Consider the following 24,662-nt stretch of genomic DNA (forward strand, 5'->3'; position numbering starts at 1 on the left):
ATAAAGTGCATGTTGTATATACTGTGTTTTAATGCACAGTTTTACCTGCATGTCTTAATATTGATGCTGTTTTTTCATTTACGCCGTCCTAATCCTCAGACCTAAAACAAGGAAAACAATAGTGCTAGCCAGTATGCTAGGTATGAAGGCAGCCATTAAGGGCCTGAATGATTATGCAAAATATGACTCAGGCACAGTGCACAAATAGTGTAGCTTAATAGATCTAGCCAAAAAACTGAAATAGATAAAAACTGAGATAGATATAAGGCAGTGTCCACCAGCAATCTGAGCAGAACTGAAGAAGCCACTTGACAGAAATGATTTTTATTTTTTTTTTCCACGTTACATTCCCTATGTCTCATATAAAACACATGCATTTATATGGGGAATACTTGGGATTATTCTCCATAGTGGTACATTTATGTTATGTAAGTGGGTACAGACCATTAGCAACGTTGAATTAAGTGTTCAAACATACATTTTCAAATCTCTAAGTCTCTAAGTATAAATATATGCATTTGACACCTTTTGCCTGCCATCCAGAGTCATCAAAATTTAAGATCATTGTCATAGTCATTAACAATTTAAAACAAAATATTGTATCTTTTGAATGGGAAATAGTCCGGAAAATAATACGACATCTCTCTGAATGTATTTCTCCTTTAGCTCTCGCACTCTGTTGCTATGGTGTAAATCACAATGGCCGTGCATGCATTAGCCGCTCTTTCATGGTGAGACAGAACGCAGCGCTCTTTTCACACGAGCATAAGAAAGACATTATCACATAGCAACCCAAGTTCATGTGGCAACTTCCTTCAACCATTTTGTTATTATGTTCACTCACATTAAACTTTTTGCAGATGTACGAATGATTTGCGTCACGTTGCATTTCAAACGTCTTTTTGTTTTATTTTGCAGACGACACCAGCCACGAATCCGCCGAGCCATCTCGAAGCGAAGAAACAAACGCCGCATCACATCTCCGGAAATCCTCTCTTCTGGCTGTGTTGTTGGCGTGCCTAGTGGCTCTCTACACTTTATAGCGCCCCCCTCGTTCCTGGAGGGGAAACTACACCTAGCGTGGCCTGAATCTGCAGGGAAAGGGGCGGGATTTGGGTGGAGCGTGTCAGCCTGATTTGGAGAGTCAGAACAAGCTTCTCATGGAACCCTTTTTTCCAACGTCAAAAAGATATTTAGATGGTCTTTTTCTCCGTTCGCAAGTTGGAAGCGGGAGAGACAGTTCCCCCTCTTAAACCTTCAAACTAAGATGCCAAATGCCATTTTTTGACACTTAGTGATTCTTGTTATCCCTTTATATTTTTTGTGGCTGCAACATTGACATTTACCCATCCCACAGTAGCGCACATACAGACAAAAACACTTCATTAATAATAATAACCCATAGCATAGGAAACTGTCAGTTGCATAGAAACTAGTAGTGTTACTCCATATGGATGTTCGGATTTTAGCTCTTTAAATGCCTGTATATACACGTTAAAGTTGTCCCGAGACCTCTCTAGAAGCCTTTCTCAAACATTTGATGGAAGCCTGCTGCTTGGTACAATGCTATTTTTGCACCTCTATTTCGCCGGTGCCAGCGCAGCACAAAGAATTGAAAAGCAAAATGGCTCAGAGCCGAGGTCACAAATTGGAGCAGCACTGAAGGACATGCACCTTAAGAGATGCAAAACATATGCGCTGTCCTGCCTTGGATTCAGCGTGTATGGGTAGGATGATAAGCTTCTTTTTAGCGATTGAAACAGCAGAAGTTGATCTCGTAAACTGTCTGGCCAAGCGTTCCGTGAGCTGCACCCGGCATGAAGGATCGATATCTTTTGAAAGCTGATCACACAATTTCACGGCGTCTGTCGGATTCATTTTAGCTAACATTTACCGGGCTGCTCTCTGTATTAACACTTCATAAACGTTAGCGTTCTTGGCTGAAAAAAAAAGGTTAAAAGCCTAATTGGACAGGTTATAATTTTCTAGGATGTTAAATTATACGGCGTTGCAGCACTGTGTTTTTTGTGTTTTGCACTGTTTTATGGATAACAGTAAAATGCAAGTTTTATTAGAGAAGACATCACTACAATAGAACTAGCAAGTTAAATTGGTCATATTCACAACTAATAGTGCAGCATTCACAAAATGTAGTGTTTATTATCCACGGTGAATTTTAGCTTTATGTAGTGTGGTCAGTTTTATGATAGCACTTAAATTTAAAGGAAGACACTGTGCTTTAATGATCTTTTCTTCTCATTTACACTTCCAGTTAGCAAACCAGCCCCTTTTAACGTGCCAACACACACATATACGCCACAGTATGCGATAATACATTTAAATAAGAGTAACAAAATTTGGCATTCATTTAAGAACGCATGCTAGCATCTTTTATTATTTTACTTTACAAAATCATCATTCATTTCCAGTTATATTGAAAAGCTATTTGACTAAAAAGCACTTAATTAATTTCGGAATATTTTGTCTTTACAGCAGTGCAAAAATATAATTAGTGTATTTACAGTCAAAATAAATTACAAAGTATCCAAATCAATGTGTTCACTCTTATAAAAATCTGTGCCAAAAACGCAAAAACATAAGGAAAGTAATTTAATTTAATGTTGTTTTAATGTAAATATAATTAAAGTTTTAGGATCTATTGCAGAATTTCAGTTACCAGCTTCATAATAGTTTGTAGTTATTTTTTATAATTCACTTCAGAACTCTACTACAGTCGCAGTTGTGTACTTTCTGATGTTTTTTTAGTAACTACAGCCAGGTTGTATTTCAGGTTGTATGGCCTGTCTTTTCTTTTTTCAGTGTAGCATTGTAGGAAAACGTGGACGTCCATTAGCTCAGTGAAGACATTGGAATTGCATAAATAAATTAAAACCTTAGCACACGAGATGTTGCATGACCTTTGGCTCTTAGAAATACTAGTTTAGGTTCGTCTTTAATGAGGTTCAAAATGACGGGCATTTGGACCCCATGTTGCGGCAATGAGGGAGCGTATCGTGGTATTAAAAATAGATGGTGGAAGGCTTGGGCGGAGGAGAAGGGTGGGGGTCTCGGGAGGGGAGGGTGTAGATTTCCATCGTGTTGGGGGGTTCAAGCACCAATGACCTTGCAGAATCTGTGAGTGAAGGAGATGGAAAGAATGAGAGGAGAGACACACACATAGCCCCATATCGTAGTGCCTAACTAAACTCCACTAAACCCCACTGGAAGACCATCCAAACACGACAATATCATTCAAAGGCAAGCGCTGTTTTTGTTTTGTTCCTTTGTCTAGCTGCCTTTTTTACCTAACAATGAACTGCCTTCAACTTTTTTGCGGTTTTGGTTTGTGCTCTGCGCTAACAATGCTATCACAGCGGCATGGAGGCTCAGCTGTGTGGTCTGTAACTGGAGATGGCCATTTTAATGCGGTACTAATTTCCAAGAGATTACCACAGGGAACTCACCGAGAATCAAAATGGACGCTTGTCAGCCGCTTCGGAAAACCAGCTTTTTGATTGTACTCTATTACAATTACCAATATTTGCCATTATCACTAATATCACCATGATTTATTCAACTGGGAAATGAGGATCAACTTTTTTAAGTGGATACTGTGTATCCTGAGGTAGTCAACCATAAAACAAGTAGTATTAGGTTAGTATCCGTTTTGTACCTTTCTGGAGGACAAAAGAAAAAAGAGACACATAATTGTTAAAACTGTATAATTATTATTGTTATGACTATTATTATTATTATTAGGAGAGGATCTTGATGTAAATAGTGTTTGATATTAAAGTATTAATTTGGTTCTTATGTCTTTTTCTAAAAAATGATCATGGTATATCCTCAATGCCTACTAAACTTTAATGAGCTATTGTACAGTTGGGGAGCTGCACAGCGAAAGTGTGCAGATGGTTATGGACTTTTAGCCGCAGAGGGGCTCACCTGTTCCATGTTTTCAAACCAACCTCCGCCATTTTTTTTCACTAAAGGACCCTGCCTTGGAAGGACACTCGGAACTGGGCGCGGATTTGGGAATTTTTGTACTTGTTTTGCCTTGAGTGTTTGGAAGCATGTTGGGGCGGCTCGGAGCGACGCCGCAGAGTGGACTTAATCGAAGGGTCTTGTCAGTTTTCATTTTGTGGCATGCGCATGAACTTAATGACATGTTTGGAGTTTTCAAAATGAAGTGTTTTTTTTCTGTTTTTCTTTAGGTTTTCATGTTAGATCACTTTATGTGTGTGTGTGTGTGTATTTTTGCATCCCCATTTGAGTGGCGTTGTGACAAAATGTACATAACACATTTGAATCATTGTAAAGTTCCAGAGAAGGTTTGGCCACTTGTAGTCGTTATTTTCTTACTGATGACCTCTTTCTGTACCCATCTACTAAACACATCTCCAGTTTGTCCTTCTTGAGTATCCATTGTTCACTCCCTAAAGCGAACGGGAGCGTATACATCAATGTGTGGACTTGGTAAAAAAAAAGAAAAAAAATACAAAAAAAAAAAAACTAAACATGTGAGTTCCTTGGATTTCTTGTGTGTGTCTCATTGCTGTTGCCGCGGTGAATGGGAAGCGGCGGCCCTCTTTGGCAACGGAGAGTGTTTCCCATGCCTTAGCTCTCGAGCCTCAACCCTGGCAGCCATGATTGTGTGCTAAAGCTTTCTGCCATTTGTTGTTTTTACACTCAACGGTTGCTGGCGTCCAAGAAGCTACAGACAGGGCCCTCCTCTATCCCCACTTCTTTTTGAACAACCCTCATTTACTTTTCCCTGTGGTGTAAGTCCGTGGATGGGCAGAGTTTGGAGGATTAGCAAGCCTCTTGTTCCACCAAATCCAACAGCGGACTGTTAGCCTGGCGATGCCCATTCTCCAAAGGGCACTGCTCCCACTTCATTCTTTGTGGCATTCTCCTCCCCGTGCTTGTATAACCTCTGCCACTCCACCCGCTGTTCCTACTTTTGTCCCAAGTTTTGAACCCGACCCCCACTTTGCCATTTGTGGGGGAATGTTTTCTGAACCTGCTCTTTTACAGTATATAAACCACAAAAATGACAAAAATATCTGTATTTGTATATACACGTGTCTGAGCTACTATGAGTAATACAATAAAAAGGAAATACATAGCTTTTGACTGGTGTGTGTGCTTTTTACGAGGGACGCAGGGGAGTTTTATTGATTGACAGCTGCAAGATTAATTCCGACCTGAATGGGCCCAATTAGCAAATCACAAAGAGTGCAGTCGTTGAAGTCGTTAAGAAAACATCCTGTTTTATTCTGCATAAAAAACATTTAACCTTGTAGTTTAGATCTGTACAAACATGTTCTGAAATTGTATTAGTTTGTCAGTTGATATTTCAGTCTTTTTGTGAAATTTTCTGGTTCAAAAATGTGAACTTTTATCACTTTTACTTTTTATCAAAATATTCACAAAACCACACAATGCTTGTCAAAAAAAAAACAAAAAACAAAAAAACAAGTATTACATATTTTCCCCAAGTTCCACCCTAATTAGAATACTTAACTATAATATTTTTAGCTAATTATTACAGGTTGCTTTCATAAAGTTATTCTATTGACCTCCATTATTGTTGGAACTCTTGATAATGATAATGATGAACAAAAGTGTTTCTTATTCTTTCGAAATATGTGTTTTTGCTCAAAATATTAATTAAAACTTCATTAAAAAAGACAATTATGTATGTGTGTGTGCAGGTAGTGGCGCATCTACATCACCACAAAATACACACTTCTGAAGATTTTTTTTTTCTTTCTTGTTTTTACAAAATTTGAGTTCGAGTTTTTCAGACCTCAAGATTTAATTAAGAAAAAAACAACCAAACCAAAAAAACCCCAACCAAAAAACAGAACAAATGGTGAAATTGGTCAATAAAAGACAAGCAGATCACAGGAGGGACAAAGGGTCTGTTGTCCCGGGCTCCAGGGTCTGAGGGGCCCAGAACTGGAACCTTTACCTATTAATTTATATTAGAGGGGGGCCCACATAAGCCTTCTTGCTCCAGGCCCCCAGGTTTCTGTTGACGAGCCTGAAGTAGATTAACCAACATTAATAGGAAACCATCTCAGCAACAAAAAACTCAAGAATAAAAATAATAAATAAAAAATTGGAAAAAGAGAAACCACTGACGCACATTCATATGCCCAGATTGAATAATGCCAAAGTTGGATGTACAGTACTGGAAAAGAGGAAGAAAAATCAATTATGCCTTCAATTCAGGACATTGACAATATAATAGCACAATATCAACATGAGTCCAGACTTGAAAAGTGTAAAAACGGCTTTGAAATCTTTTTGAACTTGAGATATTATTCATTCTGGTACTGTAAGGTATTTTCAAGCAGTGCAGCACTACATCAAACTGGTGTCTAGGTTCACTAAAGCTAAGGTAAATAACACATGGATATGGAATACGTGGGGGGGTCACCAAGACGCCATGCAGACCAGCGAGGGCCTACGAGGACGTGTGGACCGTAAGATAACAGCTGTGTTCTGGTCGTTTTGGTTAAGGCCACTTCTTATCTACAGCCCCTCTCACTCAGGAATGTGTGATCTCCACTCTGAGAGGGCTATAAAACACTTACCCTGTTTGACTTTGCCTAAAGTTTCTTAATGTGTAGACGCCATGCAGACCAGAAGAGGACCCGCCTTACACAAACACATATACACTGAGAGACACTATAAAAAGCTGTCAACATGCACATTTCAGGGCTCTTCCTGTCCTTTCCTGAGCGTCTGTTGCTTCTTTGTTCACTTTACTTGTGTGGACCTCATTAAATGTCTTTATGTTTCAGACTCTTGGTTCTCTTTGACTCTTACACCAGAAACAAACATTCTTACAGTATCAAGAGGTAAAATTATAAACTGAATTTGAATGAGCCGTGCGTCTGTGATGAAGCTTCTGATAAGATACCAGGTCAACATCTATGCTCTATGACACATCCCAACGAAAGAAACGCTGAAAACAAAGCTCTTCTGTCTGATGGATGGACTCTCCGACTGTGCAACAAGTGTCACAGGTATGTAAATAAAAATATATATACATATGAGATTGCGACAGTGAAATCTTGAGTAATAAGATAAAAGAAAGCAAAGGGATCCCGAGACTTAAAAGTTTTAATAGCCAATGAAATCTACAGAATCCCACACGACCTGAAGCACACATGACCAAGTTACTTTCTTCATGTAGATAAATGTTTCTTGAAGGAAAAACATGAGCTCAAATTCAGTCCAAAAAACAAATATAGCTTAAAAGGAACATAAGTAAAAAAAAAAAAAAAAGTTCCCTCAACATTAGCTTACGCAAAGTTATATTTCAATTCATGTTTCGAAGTACGCCAAAAAAATCTGTTTACACCTACCCCCTATGTCCACCCACTGCTCTGTACTTATTTCTGATTTTATTGTTATTAATAAATCAGACTTTGAATCAAATATGTACTACAAGTTACATGTTTGACATTTCTGTTTTTAAGAATATTTAGTGAATCCTGCAAAGTTACACAAGAAAAAATAAGCCATGTTTTTTTAAATTTGAATATATCAGAATGAAGGAAATCCATGGTTTCAAATTCATAATACAAGTTTGACATTCGTGTTTTTAAGAATATTTTGTAAAATCTGCAAAGTTACACAAGAAAAAATAAGCTATGTTTTTTCATTTTTAATATACCAGGATGAAGCAATTTATTTCCATACGTTCCACTACAGTTTGACTTTTGCACTGCGCAGACAAGACAATCCCTTTGACAGATAGTAACACTGTTGTACACCAGGCAATCATCTTCATAATGCACTAAATTGATTGCTAACACCGCTCCCCATGTTCTTTGGCTGTTCCCCTGTGAGTGCATCCCGACCGGCCGTGCAGTCAGCGCACCATCCATCAGGATCAGAATGGGACTTTAAAACCTCTCTCACTTCAATCGGGCACTAATGAGGACACCTAATAACCTTCTGCTGGACCCCATCAGCACCATTCAGCTTCACCCTCCATTATCTCCACTAATTAGACTGAGAGGCTGCGAGCCCCGAGGAGCAGACAGGAAAAGCCCCCAGCACGCCACTAGGACCCTGCTAAGTCCTGAATTAAACAAAAGAAGTTCAGTTGTGACATTTGAAATTGAAATGAGTGGTTTCAGATGCTAGGACATGTCGCGAACTGGAGGTAAGAGCCAAAGTTTCAGGGATTTTAGGGTGATGAAAATTTTGCACAATCCAGTGAGGTTCATCTGCTCTTTCGATAATGAATTTTAATAGATTTTTTCTTCAACGTGTGGCTTTGAATTGTTAATCACTATGGCGATGGTGCTAATTTTTCAGTTAATTTTAGTAGATTCTTTTTTCAGACCAAAGTTTAGTTTGTTTTCATACCTGACAGTTTGGACTGCTCACTAGCGCTCTTTTTCAGATCTGTCCGATCGGCTGATTTAAAGAGACTTGGGCACTGCCTTCTTACCAATTGAGGCAGGACAACAGCGCCATCTGCAGTCTGATTTCTTCAGGACAGTATCCCAGGTGTGTGAGAGTAAAAAGGCCCCCCTTGTCCCGGTTTAAAGCGCCAAAACCTGTTTAAATCAGCTGACCGGACACATCACAGGAACATCACGTGACCGCTCTGAGGAAGTCCGCTAGCGAGCTGTCCAAACTGTCAGGTGTGAAAACAAACTAAACTTTGGTCTGAAAAATGATCTATTAAAATAAACTGAAAAATTAGCACCATTGCCATAGTGATTAACAATTCAAAGCCAAGTTATATCTTGGTGGTTCTCAAAAAAGCACCTAAAACAAGAAGATGAGATGGCAAAAGTCACAAATGTTGAAGTGTAATTTATATTAACGAGTACAAACCCATGAGTCCATACTTGAGAAATGTAAGACTTGCTTTGAAATCTTTTTGAATTTAAGATATTTATTTTGGTAATACTGCAAAGTAGAGGTAAACATTGAATTTGAATAAGCTGCGGTGTATCTGATGAAGCTTCTGATAAGATAGCAGGTAAACAAGTAACAGAAAAAACACTGAAAACAAAGGCTCTTCTGTCTCTGTAGGATCAACTCTGAAACTCTGCAATAACGTCACAGGTTTGTAAATTTAAAAATATGGAATTGTGGTTTGTCATTTTGGTAATAGTATTTGTGACAGTGTTTTATTGACAGGTGGATCAGGGTTTATTGGAAAATAATTAAAGGCTGGGAGCTGGGTCGGAGGCTGAGGTGGTGCGGGTTTGGTCCAAAAAACAGGGTCTGAAGAAAACATGAAAAAACAAACTAAGCAACTTAAATGCAAAGAACCAAACTAGGCCAACGAGTGGATATATCACAGTCTGACAACGTGTGGATCATCAACTGTATAAAGAAGTGGACTAAGTGAGTGTGACGTCACTTATAGTGTTCAACTCCAGTCAAATGAAGCTCATCGAGGCTGCTGTTATAAGGGCCAATTGAGAGCTGATTTCCATATTCGGAACTCCGACCACAAGTATTATAGCAAGCAATGAGCCAATCCAGAGCAAGGCCTGCCTGTACCGCTGGTCTAGCAGCGTTGCTAGTGCTACCGGGAACAACTTCGGGGAAAGAAGTCGCCTGATATGTCTGTTATTAATGTTCATATCTTAATTTACTGACACAATAGCAAAATAAAAATGTAGAGGTGGTTAATACAAACATTTTAAGACCAAAATGACGAGGTTTATTGCAGCAAGAGGGGACAGTTTTTCAATGTAAAGTGAATTGAAGCCAAACAAATAGCACTTTCTATTTGGAACGCAGCAGTTAGCAGGTTAGTTATGTTCTTTTATATATAGTCTGTACTGCAGAGGTTGTAGCTTGATTGGCAGCGGACTGCAAGTGAGTAGTGGGTGGAAGCCGTTGGTGAGGGTGGTGCCAGGCCCTCTGCCCAACCCGAGGCACACAGTGAAGCAGAAGGGAGGGGGGAGACAGCACAGGAGAACACAGGGAAAACAGGCATCCTGACAGACAGCGAAGTCTTGAGTAATAAAATAAAAGAAAGAGATAAGGGGCAAAGTGATCCCAAGTCTTAAGCATTTTCACTGTGAGGTTCGTCTTTGTCCAAAGTGCTGCATGAACACACAATTTGGAAGAAGCCAATTGTCCTGCTGTTGTTTTTGCTGTTGTTTTTACCAAGTCCCAGCCCAGAAAAAGCAGGTAGAGAGTTTGTGGAGCTATAAAGACAAATGACGGTGTGTGGTGGTTACAGGCAGAGTAATGGGAGCTGTGCAGTGATGAGTCTCCTGTGGACCATTCAGACAGAATGGAGCTGTAAGCAGTGGGTTTGTGGGATCACACTGACATGTTACAACCAGGCACCTGCTCTGGCCTGGGTCTGATTCCAGTGCATTTGTTTAGCCATTGTAATGAGCAATACTGGTACATGACAGTGCATCACTTTAGTCTGAGTGTGGGGCCCGTATGACCAATTGACTGAAGATGATTCTAATTGGTTCCAAAGGTTAAGGAGGACGCAGATTTAATTAGTTTAATATTTGTTTATTAATGTTAAATGGACGTTCTGGTGCACTCAAAGCAATGGGCAGTCACTACTTTTGACATTGATTAAAAAAAAAAAAAAAAAGTATAGCATCGTAACTTTTCCGGTGGATTGTCTGTCGCCTTTGTTACTTTGCTTAGAGTGTCCCACTTTATGGCATTAAACTGATGTATCCTCACAGTGAGAACACCTGTTTTTCAAGATAGTTTTAGCAATAAAAACACCTGCTATTGAATGAATCCAATCTATTGTGCTTGTGTCTGTTATATAGTTATAATCTATGACACCTGTGGATCATAATGAAATATTGTGTTATAATTTTAAATATTTTGTTATAATTTAAACCACAATATTCAACTAAATGACTTAATAAAAGAAACAAGTTCACTGATTTCCATGTTAAAAAACTGTGGTGCCCAATGGGAGCTGATGTTGCCGCAAACGTAAAGTGACTCTGTGACGCTGCAGAATCCTACGTGTATCTCTGATTAAGAAAATAAAATTGAAGAACAAAGTGAGTACAGAGCAGTGGGTATGTGCTGGTGGGGGTGCTGCTCAACCCTGCACGAATGACTCTAAATACAACTTCGAGACAGTAAATGAGAAGGAAACTATAACATGGTTAAAAGCTCTGAAAAGTCATTTTTGCAGAATAGGTTTGCTTTAATGTTACACTGCAAAGCAATAACATTTCCTTGGAGACAAGCAAGTACTGAGCCCTTCACCATAAAAGTTACAAAGTGCACCTTTAAGGACAGTTAATATTTTAGTGTCTTACCCCCTTGTTTTTCATGCCATCAAATCAGGTTTACTACAACTTGCTATTGAGCTGAAGCGCTGCCTTCCACAGAGCCAGAGTGCAGCTGACACACCAGAAGAGGCTACTCTAGTCACAGGCCTTTGAGCGCCTCATTCTCCAGTCACCCGCTGCCTCTTTGGGCCGTGTGCCGTTTGGTTTCCATGTGAACAATCAGTTTGAGTGACAGCTGCGAATGATGTCTTCAGTTAATCGCTTCAGTGGTGTGAAAAGGTCATAAATCAGCCAATTACCAGGCCCGCTGTATGAATAGATATTTTGGGGGTAATATTTAAAAGGCCTCAGACGCATATCAACTTAGTCAACCCTGTATTTATGGAAAAGAGCGTACCGCGCAGAGGGGAGGGGCCAGAAACAGCATGTGCCAGAAATAACTGATAAGCCCATTGCATTTGGGCTCTGACTGGGACCGTGTAATGTCACTGTATAACTGCAGTGGTGACTGGGAGAAGATTCAAGGTCGCGATTTATGGGGTATGAAAGTGTTGCCATGTCAGACATAAGGATCGATAATTCATTCCATTTTATTTGTATTAAACCAATTATAACAAAAGTCATCTCAAGGTATTTGAGGTTCCAATGACATGCTAGTGCACAAGGTAGGAAACATCTGTGCGTTGTTTTACAGACGCAAATCACATCTGGATTTGTAGAAATAGACGATACGGCTTTCACTGGCGAGGGCAACAATCTAAGAAGACAGAGAAACTGAGCATGTTGGAGTGATATTCAAAGATCGGTTTGGGGCTTTTGTCTCCGCCCACGTACCTGGAGAGAGGTGGAAAAAAGGGGAGGGTGGGAGGGGCATGAGAAATGAACCAGGTAGTACTGGTCTTATCCTGCCCCGCCCACTTTCCCGCCTCTTTCTTTGTGATGGCACTTCCGGTTAAATTTAAATCCCATTCGTTTCAATTGAGAATTTGGGAAAGTTTCACAAAAAATCTGATATAGAGTATTTTGATTTATGTGCATCAACAAGTCAACACTGCACCGATTCTCTGGGAGGCTCTGTACTCCAGGCAGAACTTATTTGCTGTCAAAATCGGCAAGTAAAACAACACGAATGACGATGGCGATGCCCATTGCGACTTCCGGGAATAAGGTCAATGAACAGAGCGGGGACAGGAAGAGGCATACGTGAGGTTTAGTCCTGCTACCAAACTTAAAATAAATACATCTTCATTATGTGAAGTTTGACAAAAGAAATATTCTGTTTCAACCAAAGCAGCAAGGCAAGTTTATTTGTATAGCACAGTTGGTACACAAAGTCATTCAAAGTGCTTTACAGAATAACAAAGGCATTAAAATCACAATGCAAACAATTTTATGATGATTCTTTATGTTTTGATTTGCCATTTAAAGAGAAGAGTACAGAATATAAATCTTTCAGTCGTATGCACAGCTAAACAGAACAGTTTTGAGCCTGGATTTAAATATTGTCAAAGTAGAGGCCTGTCTCACATCTTCAGGAAGACTGATCCAGGTTTTAGCTGCATAAAACTGAAATGCTGATTCCCCATGTTTAGTCCTGGTTTAGTCCTGTTTAGTCCTGATTTAGTCCTAGTTTAGTCCTATTTTAGTCCTGATTTAGTCCTAGTTTAGTCCTGGTTTAGTTCTAGTTTAGTCCTAGTTTAGTCCTGGTTTAGTCCTGGTTTAGTCCTGGTTTAGACCTGGTTTAGTCCTAGTTTAGTCCTGGTTTAGTCCTGGTTTACTCCTAGTTTAGACCTGGTTTAGTTCAGGTTTAGTCCTGGTTTAGTCCTGGTTTCGACCTGACTCTGGGCACCAGCAGTGACGTTTTCTTGACCCTTTGCGGTAGCAGAATGAAATTACCTGGGGAAATTACATTCTTTCATAATTATGCACAAAATTAATGATTAAATGTAAATTCATTAATAATTATCTGGGCACATAAAACTATAAATAGTGAAATTATCATTGTTTCTTGACACTGCCCTGAGCAAAGCCGTGTCACTGTGTCTCTGTATTTACAGTAGTCACACACAGGTGAGAGGTGTCGGCCAGTTTCTTTCACTGATGCGCGTCACGTGTCGACCTTCAGGCCTGAGTGATGAGCCACTGCAGCCAATCCCGCTCTGGATTATCCCGAGGTGTGACGCCACTGCAAACTACTCACCACAACAAGAGGCTCAGACGGGCCCTATAGTCACGCAGGATTATGGTCAGTACTGTCACTATACAAAGGATCTACATCAGAATCATTCAATATCAAACATGAATCTTGATTTGAGTGTTGATGTTTTGGTGTCGCTTTCATCTTGACTTAGGTGTTTTCTGTTCCCTTTGCTACCAGACTAGAACTTTTCCAGGCTAATTCATTTGAAAATAACCTAACTCAATAAAAATGTGAGTAAAAAGTGGAAAATACTGGACTTTTGGGCTATTCAAATATTATAGGTCTAGTGATTCAATATTTATTATTTCTTGCCTTGCAGTTGTATTTTAGTTTGTAGTTTTACAGACATGTCGAAGCCTCTGAAAGCACCACACTGTTTCACTTTTGATTACCTTTGTAATCTGGCACTTTGTGACAGTGTTGGTCAGATTACTTCGCAAAACGAATCTGATTATAGACTGATCACTCCTTCTAAACGTAATCTAATTACTACTCTGATTACTTTATTTCAAAAGTAATTTGATTACCAATGACTAATCAGATTAATCAAAACTAATTAACTAAGTTACTTTGAATCATGCAGCTCAGGAACCAATTTATAAAAAGCATGAATTCTTGACTCTAATGTCACTTTCAGTTATAGAGCCTAATTTCAGGCTGAGGTGACATAATCCTCCGTAAACCAGTACTTGTGTTTTGGTTCAGCTGATCTGCGTCTGACATGAATATTTTCATTCTGTGCTCCTGTTTATCTTTTTTTTTTTACTATTTTACTACACAGTTTTATGGATTAAACACAATTTAAGTCATTAGGCTCTGTAATCTAATGACTCAATGTTCAGTTGCAACTAGTTACATTACTGTGTTACTACAAAGTAATCTGATTACAGTAATCCCTTACCCTGTAAGTAGTTACTGCCCAACACAGCTCAGTGGTGGCAAGAAACTTCTATAGCCACAGCAGCCCTGGGGTAGACTGACAAAAACGAGGTTGCCAATATGCGCCGTTACCCCTGATGACCACCACCAAACACTCACACACTACAGTCCAGGCACAGTGGGGGAAGTGTCTTGCCTAAGGACACAATGACAGGAGCAGGAATCAAGCCTCAAAATTTGAGGTTAGTGAACGAGTGCACTAACCTCTGTTGTGTTTCGTTGTTTGATAAGGACACACATGTACATTATACACGCAGCACACGACATGCCGTGTGTCTTACATGTGTCACTCCTTCACTTCATATACATACAGTACACACTATACATGCTTGTTTATAATATGTAAAAATGTATTTGTCTAATGTAATTAAGTAATTCAGACAGGCAGCAGGGAGAGCTAGAAGCAGCAGGTTTTGGCACAGCGTTTCACACCAGTCGGATGTGTTACTCCGTCTCTTCACACCATTCCAATGATGGCTTCCGCATTTCAAGTGACAACACGTCTCCCGGGAAACTGTGAAAATATTAATGCAGTGGGAAAAAAGCGCTCAGAACAGTGATTAGAGCAGGAACAGGGCAGGCTCGTTCTCTTTGAAAAATAACCAAAGCGATTATTACAGTCGAACAGTTTGTCAAGTTCAGTTTCCGTTAACTACACCAGTTAGCATTGGGAATTTTGTGTTCCTTTGATTCATGACAAGAGTTTGGATGAAACGCCCCAAAATGTTAATATGTCAGATGTTCGTTTACAAAATTAACATGATGACTACTTACCGGCGTTAATAATAATAATCAATAAATCAGGGTAGCATATTGTCAGACTTAAAATCATTTCTGGTTAGCCAACGTTTAAATCAATGGAGATTTTAAGATGTTCTACACTAACGTTAGCTTCTTTCACTCGCTTTCTCACACTAGAGTGATGTATTTTCTCTTATTGGGTTGTTCCACCGCACAATTTTAGATTTTTATATTGTTTTTCCTAAAGCATCAATGGGTGTTTGACACATCTTGCTATTAGCCAGTGTACGCAGACATTGGAGGTGAAGTGTCTCGCCCAAGGACACAACAACAACATTCATCTGTGGGAGCTGGAATCGCACCGTCAACCTGTGGGTCAGTGAATCTCACCGCTCAACCAATGATGATACATTTGACAGTTTCTACATGAATAAAAGAGATCGTTATTCATGAGACACTTAACCTGAACCGATGGACGATGATAGTTAAGAGCAAGTGTGCAAGATGGATGTGAGCAGTGAGCACTATTAGCTTGATATTTGACCAGTGTGTCGGGGAACAAGAGTGTGCGCGGGTCCAGTTTGAGTTAACGGATTCGCACATTAATTGAATCAAATCGTTCAGTGTCCTGCGCAGACTCTCATACAAAAGCAAACGCAAAAAAAAAAAAAAAAAACTGCCACTGACAAAGGAAAACAACAAGATCCAGTGTCATGAATGAATGTATGGAGTTTAAAAACACAGTGGAGCACTTCCTGTATCACCACATGACATCACAAAGTGGAACAGAGTGTTTTTCGTTGGAGAGAACAACTCTAAATATGCAGGGTTTGTGCGTTAAACATGTGTGAATGAAGTAAAACACAACTCCAGGTCTGTTTGTGATGAGGAAACAACATTATAACATAAATCAGAACATAACAACATAACATTTCTGATGGAGATCTCCAGCTTCACTTCATCTTTCATTTATTAATTAAATCAGAGTTATTTTTACTGTTTGAAATACATTGAAAAACATATGTTCTTACAGATGTCATTCGCAACTTGGCCAAGTGGCATCGCCTGCTAGTTTCCATGGAGATAAACAGGTGGTTTCCTCTTCACCGGAAAAGTTACATAGTACAAAATTTAAAAATATGGGAAAAAAAGCAGTGATTTTGTTTGGTTCTACTTGGTAATACTGACATCATTAAAGGGGCGACACTAATCTAGGCCTGTCACAATAACATTTTGAAGTGCGATATATTACTGAAGTAAATATAGACAATGCACGATAATATTGAAACCAAAAAGCAGAATTATGCCACAAATAGTATTTAAAATGTGCAAAATTGTTAAAAATATGAGCTGGAATAAATAAATAGAATAGAAACAGAGTGCAAGACTTATGTAGTTACCGTATTTTCTGAACTATAAGTCACACTTTTTTCTTAGTAAACAGTAGTTTGACCGGGGTGCGACTTATACTCAGATGCGTAAAATATTTGTAAAATAAAATTCCCCAAAAAATGCGACTTATAGTCCAGTGCGCCGTATAGTCTGGACAATACGGTAATTTGTGTCTATAATGAACCTCCTACAGCTCAAATTTCATCATAGTACACAAAATTAACCAAATATTTCCCACTAGTACAACAAAAAAAAGTACTCATGATATATATTGACCTCCAAAAAGTATTGTTCCATTTCTCATGTACTGAAAGATAAGTCTATATAGTATTTTTCATGACAGGCCTATTTGAATCTCACTCTCGACATAAACATCATTGGGTGAGCGCTCAAACCCACTGACAAAGGCTGGCGGTGCAATTCCAGCTCCCACAGATGAAGGCTGTCGTTGTGTCATTGGGCAAGACACTTAACCCACCCCGCCCCCAGTGTCTGTGTACACTGGTGTATGAATGTGTGTGTGTGTGAATGGGTGAGCGGTTCTTAGATGTAAAGTGCCTTAAGTACACACAGAGTCATAGAGAAATGGAACACACTCCAAGGAAAAGCAAAACTGGAAACACTGAGGCCACGATCACAATTTAATAATCTGGAAATAAAGTTTTACACACACACCTGCTCCGGTTTGTAATGTTTTATATGGAGACTTGGTGCTTTTGTTTGTTATTCTGCTTGTAGTGTATTTTAAACAGAGCCCGAGTGTGAGAAAGAAAGAGTCCAAGAAAGAAAGGAAGAAAGAAAGAAAGAAAGGGATGGAGAAGGAGAGCGAGAGAGAAAAAAAGGAAGGAAGGGAGAGAGAGAAAGAAAAAAGAAAGAAAGGGAGAGAGAGACAAAGAAAGAAAGAAAGAAAGAAAGGGAGAGAGACAAAAAAAGAAAGGAAGGGAGAGAGAAAGAAAGAAAAGAAATAAAGAAAGGAAGGAAGGGGGAGAGAGAGAAAGAGAGAGAGAAAGAGAAGGATAGAGAGAGCGAGAGAAAGAAAGAAAGAGAAAGAAAGAAAGGGATGGAGAAGGAGAGCGAGAGAGAAAGAAAGGAAGGAAGGGAGAGAGAGAGAGAAAGAAGGAAGAAAGGGAGAGAGACAAAGAAAGAAAGGAAGGGAGAGAGAGAGAAAGAAAGAAAAGAAATAAAGAAAGGAAGGAAGGGGTAGAGAGAGCGAGAGAGAAAGGGAGAGAGAACGAAAGAAAGAGGGAGAGACAAAAAAGAAGGAGTGAAGGGAGAGACAGAGAGAAAGAAAAAGGAAGGGAGAAAGAAAGAAAGGGAAGGAGACAGAAAGGGAGAGAGAGAAAGAAAGAAAGGAAGGGAGAGAGAGAGAAAGAAGGGGAAGGAGACAGAAAGGGAGAGAGAGAAAAAAAGAAAGGAAGGGAGAGAGAGTGAGAGAGAAAGAGAGGGAGAGGGAAAGGGAGAGGGAAAGAAAGAGAGAAAGAAAGGAAGGGAGAGAGACAAAGAAAGAAAGAAAGCAAGAAAGAAAGAAAGTGAAAGAAAGGTGGAAGATGGAAAAGCAGTATATAAACCGTGCCCTGTTAGCATTCTGGTGTATACCAGGCTTACACTCCATTTTCCTGTACAGAGATTAAATCCAACCCATTGTCTAACGTTTGACCAATACATCAATCGCAGCAACTAGTTTCTCACTGAAGAAAAAAAAAAAAATCATTAGAATAAAAGATCTGAATGGCAAAAGTCCCACAATGGAAAGTTAACAGTCTCTGAACTTGAAAGGACAATAGGAGCTGATGACATCGCTCTGAACCGCACAAAGTAATAATTGGATTACACCATGCACATCTATCGTTTAATGTCTTAAAGAACAAATGATATTTTTGTCTCGTCTCCACAGCTCGCCGCGGGCAGGGTCTCAGACATAAGCGCCCCTCTCCTCTCAGCGAGTGTGGCACTAAAATGGGCATATTTCCTGCCAGTGCCCATTGAATGAATAACTCTGAGGCGATGACAGGAATATTAGTGCCACATGCCAACACTAGATCATAGCAAACTCTAGGCCTCGGGGTCATAAATTCGATTCTAATGATTTTGTCATTCTGTTAAAACAATAACTTTCCAAACCCACTCTCCCCATTTTACCCCCGCGCAAAGTTTGATTTATGCTTTTAATTTTTTGATGGCATGAAATAGTCTGACACTCTTGCCATTATGATGTTGATTGGATGAAATATCGTCACAATTCATTTTCTTTTTCACATTTAATTAGTTTACTTTAAGATGCCATCCATCACTGGCGCCGGGGGATGAAAGTAGGGAGTGGGAGAGTGCTGCAGATCTTGGCGAAGGGACAGTGTTTTACAGTTGACTTCTTCGGAAATAAACGACAGGGCTGCACTATTCATAAGTCGCCCATAACTTTAATCTGATTCTTATTTCAGGACTTCTTAAACCCAATCAATATTCCAGAGTGTCACATCGGATCTGGAATGAGATGGTCACGTGACTCTGAACAGATTAGCGTGTTGCTCTGGTAAGATTCAGTCGTTTTTCATCCAGCTAAATATTCAAAAGGTAGACGTCCTTGTTGTTCTCAGGCAGGTCTATTGCTACAACAAGTAAATATTAGACTGATATATTTAACTTTTAAAGGTCCTACATTACACAAAATTGACTCTTGTGAGCTTTAACCTCCAAGGACCTGGCGTCACATTTTTCGTTGTCTAGGCCACAATGCAAACTTTTACAGCATACAAGAACAGCAACAATGCAAAAATGTTCAATTTAGAATATTTTTATGAGTTTAGAATGTTCAGAATTGTTTTATTATTGTTATTGTTATTATTGTTATTATTATTATTATTATTATTATTATTATTATTATTATTATTATTATTATTATTATTATTATTATTATTATTTTGTAAAGGCATACGTCTTCCTGCTCCTGTCAGCAGCAGTTCACATGAGACACATTGTTCCAAGAGGCACAATTGTTGTTTCTCATTTTTACATTCAGGACAAATGTTGCTGTGTTCAGAGTCGTAATAGTTTTTGCAAATCACTATTGAAGTGTTTTATCAAAATGATTACATGAGGACATTCGTTTTTTACTTTTCTCAAAAACTACATAATGTAAAAAGACAATTCTTTGTTTTTACACTTGTCAGGTCCCAATCAGCCCAAAAAACACAACACATAACAAGAGAAATTAATAACGCGTGTCATGCAAGAGCTCGGGTCTTAGGAGGTTAAAGTATGTTATAATGTCATTACCTCATCAAAAATAGACCTGGAGTTGTGTTTTGTTTCATTCACGTGTGTTTGAGTAACACTTTATAATTAGTTTGTCTACATCTATAAAGCTCAAAATGCTCTGTTCCACCTTGTGATGTCATGAAGTAGTAGTTTTCAAATTAAAAGCTACCTTTTACCTTTAGTCCAGTGGAGATTGGCAATTCCAGGGCTGAAATTATTCTAGTGAACATGTATGAAGTTTAAAAACACAGAGGAGCACTTCCTGTATTACCACATGACATCACAAGGTGGAAGAGACTGTTTTATGTTTGAGAGAAGAACTCAGTCTAAATATCCAGGGCTTTTGTGAATGAAAACAAAACATAACTCCAGGGATGTTTGTGATGAGAAAACAATATAACGTAGACTGTATATGGACATAGCTAACGTGCTAACTGCTGCGTTCGAAATAGGAAGTGATCGTGGGGGCACTTCCGGCTCCATCAACTCCAATTCACTTTTGAAAAACTGTCGTCTCTCTCTCTGTAGCTGCTGCAGTGAAGCTTCATCATTTTGGTCTTAATAGTGAAATAAAAACACCAGGATCATGTAGAGCGGGTTAATAAGAACATTTTTGTCCATGATTCAAAATATGAACATTAATAACACACAAATCAGGTGCCCTCTTTTCCCACAGCAGCTCCCGCTAACATGATTATAAAATAGATCAGAAAATAGTGTAATATGGGGCCTTTAATCATGCTGTAATGTTGTGAACACCTCAAGAGACCAGCGGTAGTTACTAACTTCATTCATGTTTGTTTAAAAGGAGGCACTGAGTAACTTTCATTTATTAAATACCAGGTGTGTTTATTGTTTAAAATACATTTAAAGAGATGCGTTCATAGTTTAAGTGGGGTTGCCTCTCCACAGATGTCACTCACGACTTGGCCTGGTGGCATCGCCCACTTGTTTCCAAGGAGATAAACAGGTGGTTTCCTCTTCACCACAGAAGTTACAGTCCTGTTTGATGACGGCATGTCTCTATGAACAGAACAGAAGCAGCTGGTTACAACTCTCTAGGTAAACTTATGCAGTCAGGAAGGAAATATTTGCAGTTTTTATACATTTTCCACCAGAGATCTTTTTAGATTTAAGCTCTAAACATCATTGTAGAGTTTGTTTTCTGTTCTAACTGATCTAAAGCAGGATTTCATTTAAAGGGCCCATATTACACTATTTTCTGATCTGTTATAATGTTGTTTCCTCATCACAAACATACCTGGAGTTGTGTTTTGTTTCATTCATATGTTTAACACACAAACCCTCTGTATTTAGGCCAAGTTCTTCTCTTAAACTGAAAACAGTCTATTCCACCTTGTGATGTCATGTGCTGTGTTTTTGAACTCCATACACCTTCACTTGAATCATTTGGATGATTTCAGCTCTAGAAATGCCCGTCTCTAGTGAACTAAAGGTAAAAGGAGCTGTTAGACTTGAAAACTACTGCTTCATGCCATCACAAGGTGGAACAGAACATTTTGAGCTTTGGAGATAAAGACAGACTAATAATGCAGGGGTTACTCAAACAAGTGAATGAAACAAAACACAACTCCAGATATGTTTGTGAGGAGGTAACATTATAACATGGTTTAAGCTCCATTATGCACATTTAAATTCTGTTACTTTACATTTATACAAATTCATACATAACCTTATTTATACCATATTTACATTTGAATATGTAAATAGTGTAATGTAGAGGTGCCAGGTGCAGAGGTGCCATGTCTCACCTTCACGTTTCATTCATTTACACATGAGGAGTGGTTGGGAAAACTGATTTTTAAAGATAATGGTGGGGTTTGTTTTTATCTATCAGAGGCCATAAGTGATATTGGTGTTGTGCCCTCGGGCCAGTCACCTTTTTTTCATATATGGCCACTGCAAGGTAACGACATAAAGCCCTACTTCAGAGGAAGCAAGAGTCAGGTCTGTGGAGATGCAAGCCTGCTCACAGTAAGTACTGTTTTTCAGAGCAGTAAAATTATTTAACAAACATGCTTTCATTTGAGTGTATTTTCTGTCTTTAAGGAAAAGAGCAAACCGATCAGTGATGATCCACCTGCAGCTCCTGCAGTGTGAATTATGAATTATGAATGTAGTTCATTTGTCCTCAATTAATAAAAGTCATGACTTTAATGGCACTTTTATTGGCCTTTTACTGGGAAAAGAAAAATGAAATTGAGCAGATATGGTAATGGTGTCCAATTATGCATCAGGACTAATATTCTTCACTTGTGGGCCTTATTCAGTCTCATTACTTACACTGCCACAGTCCGGCCTTAATTAGGAGCAAAGAAATCGCTAATTGAAAGTGCAGTGCCACATTACAGTCCTGAAAACGTGTAAAAGTGTGTTTATTTATCAGTGAATGGCAGCAAAAAACACAAATACAAAACACGTTAGGCTCAGAGCTCAGAGCTCAGACCGCACGCTGTGCAGCTCCGGTGGCCGTGAGCATTCCACATAATTAAAAATAGAAAGAGGAGCTCAGACCGCATGCTGTGCAGTCCGGTGGTGCCGGCGGAGGTGCTGTAAGTCTTTTCCCTTAATAAATGAGTGGTTATGGCGTGAACGTGCGGTCTGGTGTGTGCACTCCCACACTGAAGTCGCAGGTGAACCAGGGGCAGTCTGAGTGAGGCGGTAAAGGGGCACTATGTAACTTTTCTCGTGAGGCTTCCAGCTGGCGCTTGACTCAATGGGAATTTTATTGTTTTGCCTAAAATGTTCCACAGTCTGGCATTAAATGTATCATGACTTTCACAGATGTGTTTTAATTTCCTCAGCAATCTTAAACATTTACAGTTCTGGGTTCTCCTGGCTGACATAGGGCCCTGGGATCGCCCAAGGACACGGTTCCCAACACTTATTGCAAGTCTATTGCAACCAGATAAAAGATAGAAACGTAACAGATTCAACATATTTAGAGCAGACAGGATCTGGAGGAAGAATACATGATGAGCCTTAAAGGGCTTATATTACGCTGTTTTCTGATCTCTTATAATGTTGTTTTCTCGTCACAAACAGACCTGGAGTTGTGTTTTGTTTCATTCACACAAGTTTAACACACAGATTGTGCATATTTAGACTGAGTTCATCTCTAAAACAGAAAACACTCTGTTCCACCTTGTGATGTCATGTGGTAATACAGGAAGTGCTCTATTGTGTTTTTAAACTCTATACACCTTAAACAAAAACATTTGGATGCTTTTAGTCCTGGAACTGCAAATCTGTAGGCAGATTTACCACTACACGACATTACAGAATATCAGAGGTGGAACAGAACATTTTGAGCTTCGAACCCCAAAAAACACTCCAAAACCTCCATTCACTTAATTTCAGTTTTCTTGGTGCAAACTGCACTGACACAGCAATAGCTAAACTAAAACTACAAACTGATTACTGCTTCCATCCCATGACATTTTATCTCCTTAAGCAGAGCTGGTCCTTGGCCCAGTTCAGCTCATCTGGAACATGAAGGGCCAATGTAAATCAATGGTATTGATCAGACGCTGCATTAGAGGAATATTCACAGCTCACGTCAAACTAAATTGGCTTTCCCACTGACTCTTCGACCCCACAGTGCAGCCTTCACCCGTGACATCATGTTTGGCTCACATAAGTCTGGCTTTACGTTGACCTCTGCTCTTGTTGCTAGGTGCTGTTGTATTACCTCCGTGAGTTGGCGCAAATGTCAAGGGTCAAAAGGTCAACGTCGCAATGTGGCCTTCAACGTCTGTCTCTGCAATTATGTCTCCTGTACATGTCTGAGCTACTATATCCCACTGCGAGTTTTTTTTCCTCCTTATAGGTGGGTCGAAATACTTTACAGTACAATACAGACGGAAACTAGCTTCGGCTATAATCTGATGCAAAGCATCTATTAATGTTTTTTGCACACTGTCCCTTCAAATAAACTAATAAACTAAACTAAACAAATATAGTATATGTTTTGACCAATGAACAAGAAAAAGTCTGCATTGGTGGAAACTGGAGGTAAGAAAAATAATCTTTACTTTCTTTGTACATTTTATATACACACAGAAGACATCAAATATATGAAGTAAGGTATAAGAAATGATGCAGGAAAGAAAAAAGTGAAATAAATCAAATCCTCGGTACTTATTTGAATATAAAATATAAAAGAAAAATATTTGGTAATTACTCAACTGTTTTTCTTTGCTACATAATTCCATATATCTTACTTCATATATTTGATGTCTTCCATATGCATCTAAAACATAGACCAGGGGTGGCAAGCATGCGGCTCTCTGCCAATAGGAATGCGGCTCTTTGCCTCTTATAATATTTTCTATATACTGCGGCTCTTTGCATCGTTTCATGTTTCACTTATTTTTTTCTCTCTTAAAACACATTCAAATCCACCAGGGCTTATTAAAACAAACAATAAACAATATATAAAAACTGATTTATCAGTTTTTTTACGCTGCGTCTGACACGTGACCGCTCATCATCTGCGTGGGTTACGTCTAATGCCGCGAAAATAAGTTTCATAACGTTTCATGCGCGTGCAGACTGTTACCCTCGAGTCAAAATGGCAAAATGGAAAACTAAACGAAAATATGAGGATGAACACAGCACATTTCTGGAAGAATGGGAAGATGCTTACTTTTTTATTGAACGGAATGGCAAATCACTCTGTTTAATCTGCAATACTACAATATCACATTTCAAGGCTTCAAATCTTCAGCCTCATTTTAGCCTCTCCAGACTCATATGGACAAGGAATTCCCCAAAGGTTCTGAACTACGCAAGCACAAACTGAGCACCTTGAAAAGCCAGGTAAAAAGACC

The 24,662-nt window shown here is 39.1% G+C and overlaps 1 protein-coding gene across 2 annotated transcripts in view; it reads left to right on the forward strand.

Annotated features, from left to right (window-relative positions):
* efna5b (ephrin-A5b) overlaps positions 1-5,127 on the forward strand; it is a 171,896-nt gene extending 166,769 nt beyond the window's left edge. For both annotated transcript variants that reach the window (XM_033972416.2, XM_033972415.2), the window contains one exon: positions 919-5,127. In XM_033972416.2, coding sequence (XP_033828307.1) covers positions 919-1,043 — 125 coding nt within the window. In that variant the 3' untranslated portion in view covers positions 1,044-5,127. The remainder of the gene's footprint in view (positions 1-918) is intronic.
* Positions 5,128-24,662: the final 19,535 nt, after the last annotated feature.

This window comes from Periophthalmus magnuspinnatus, chromosome 9 (assembly GCF_009829125.3).
Source record: "Periophthalmus magnuspinnatus isolate fPerMag1 chromosome 9, fPerMag1.2.pri, whole genome shotgun sequence".
Classification (NCBI taxonomy): Eukaryota; Metazoa; Chordata; class Actinopteri; order Gobiiformes; family Gobiidae; genus Periophthalmus; species Periophthalmus magnuspinnatus.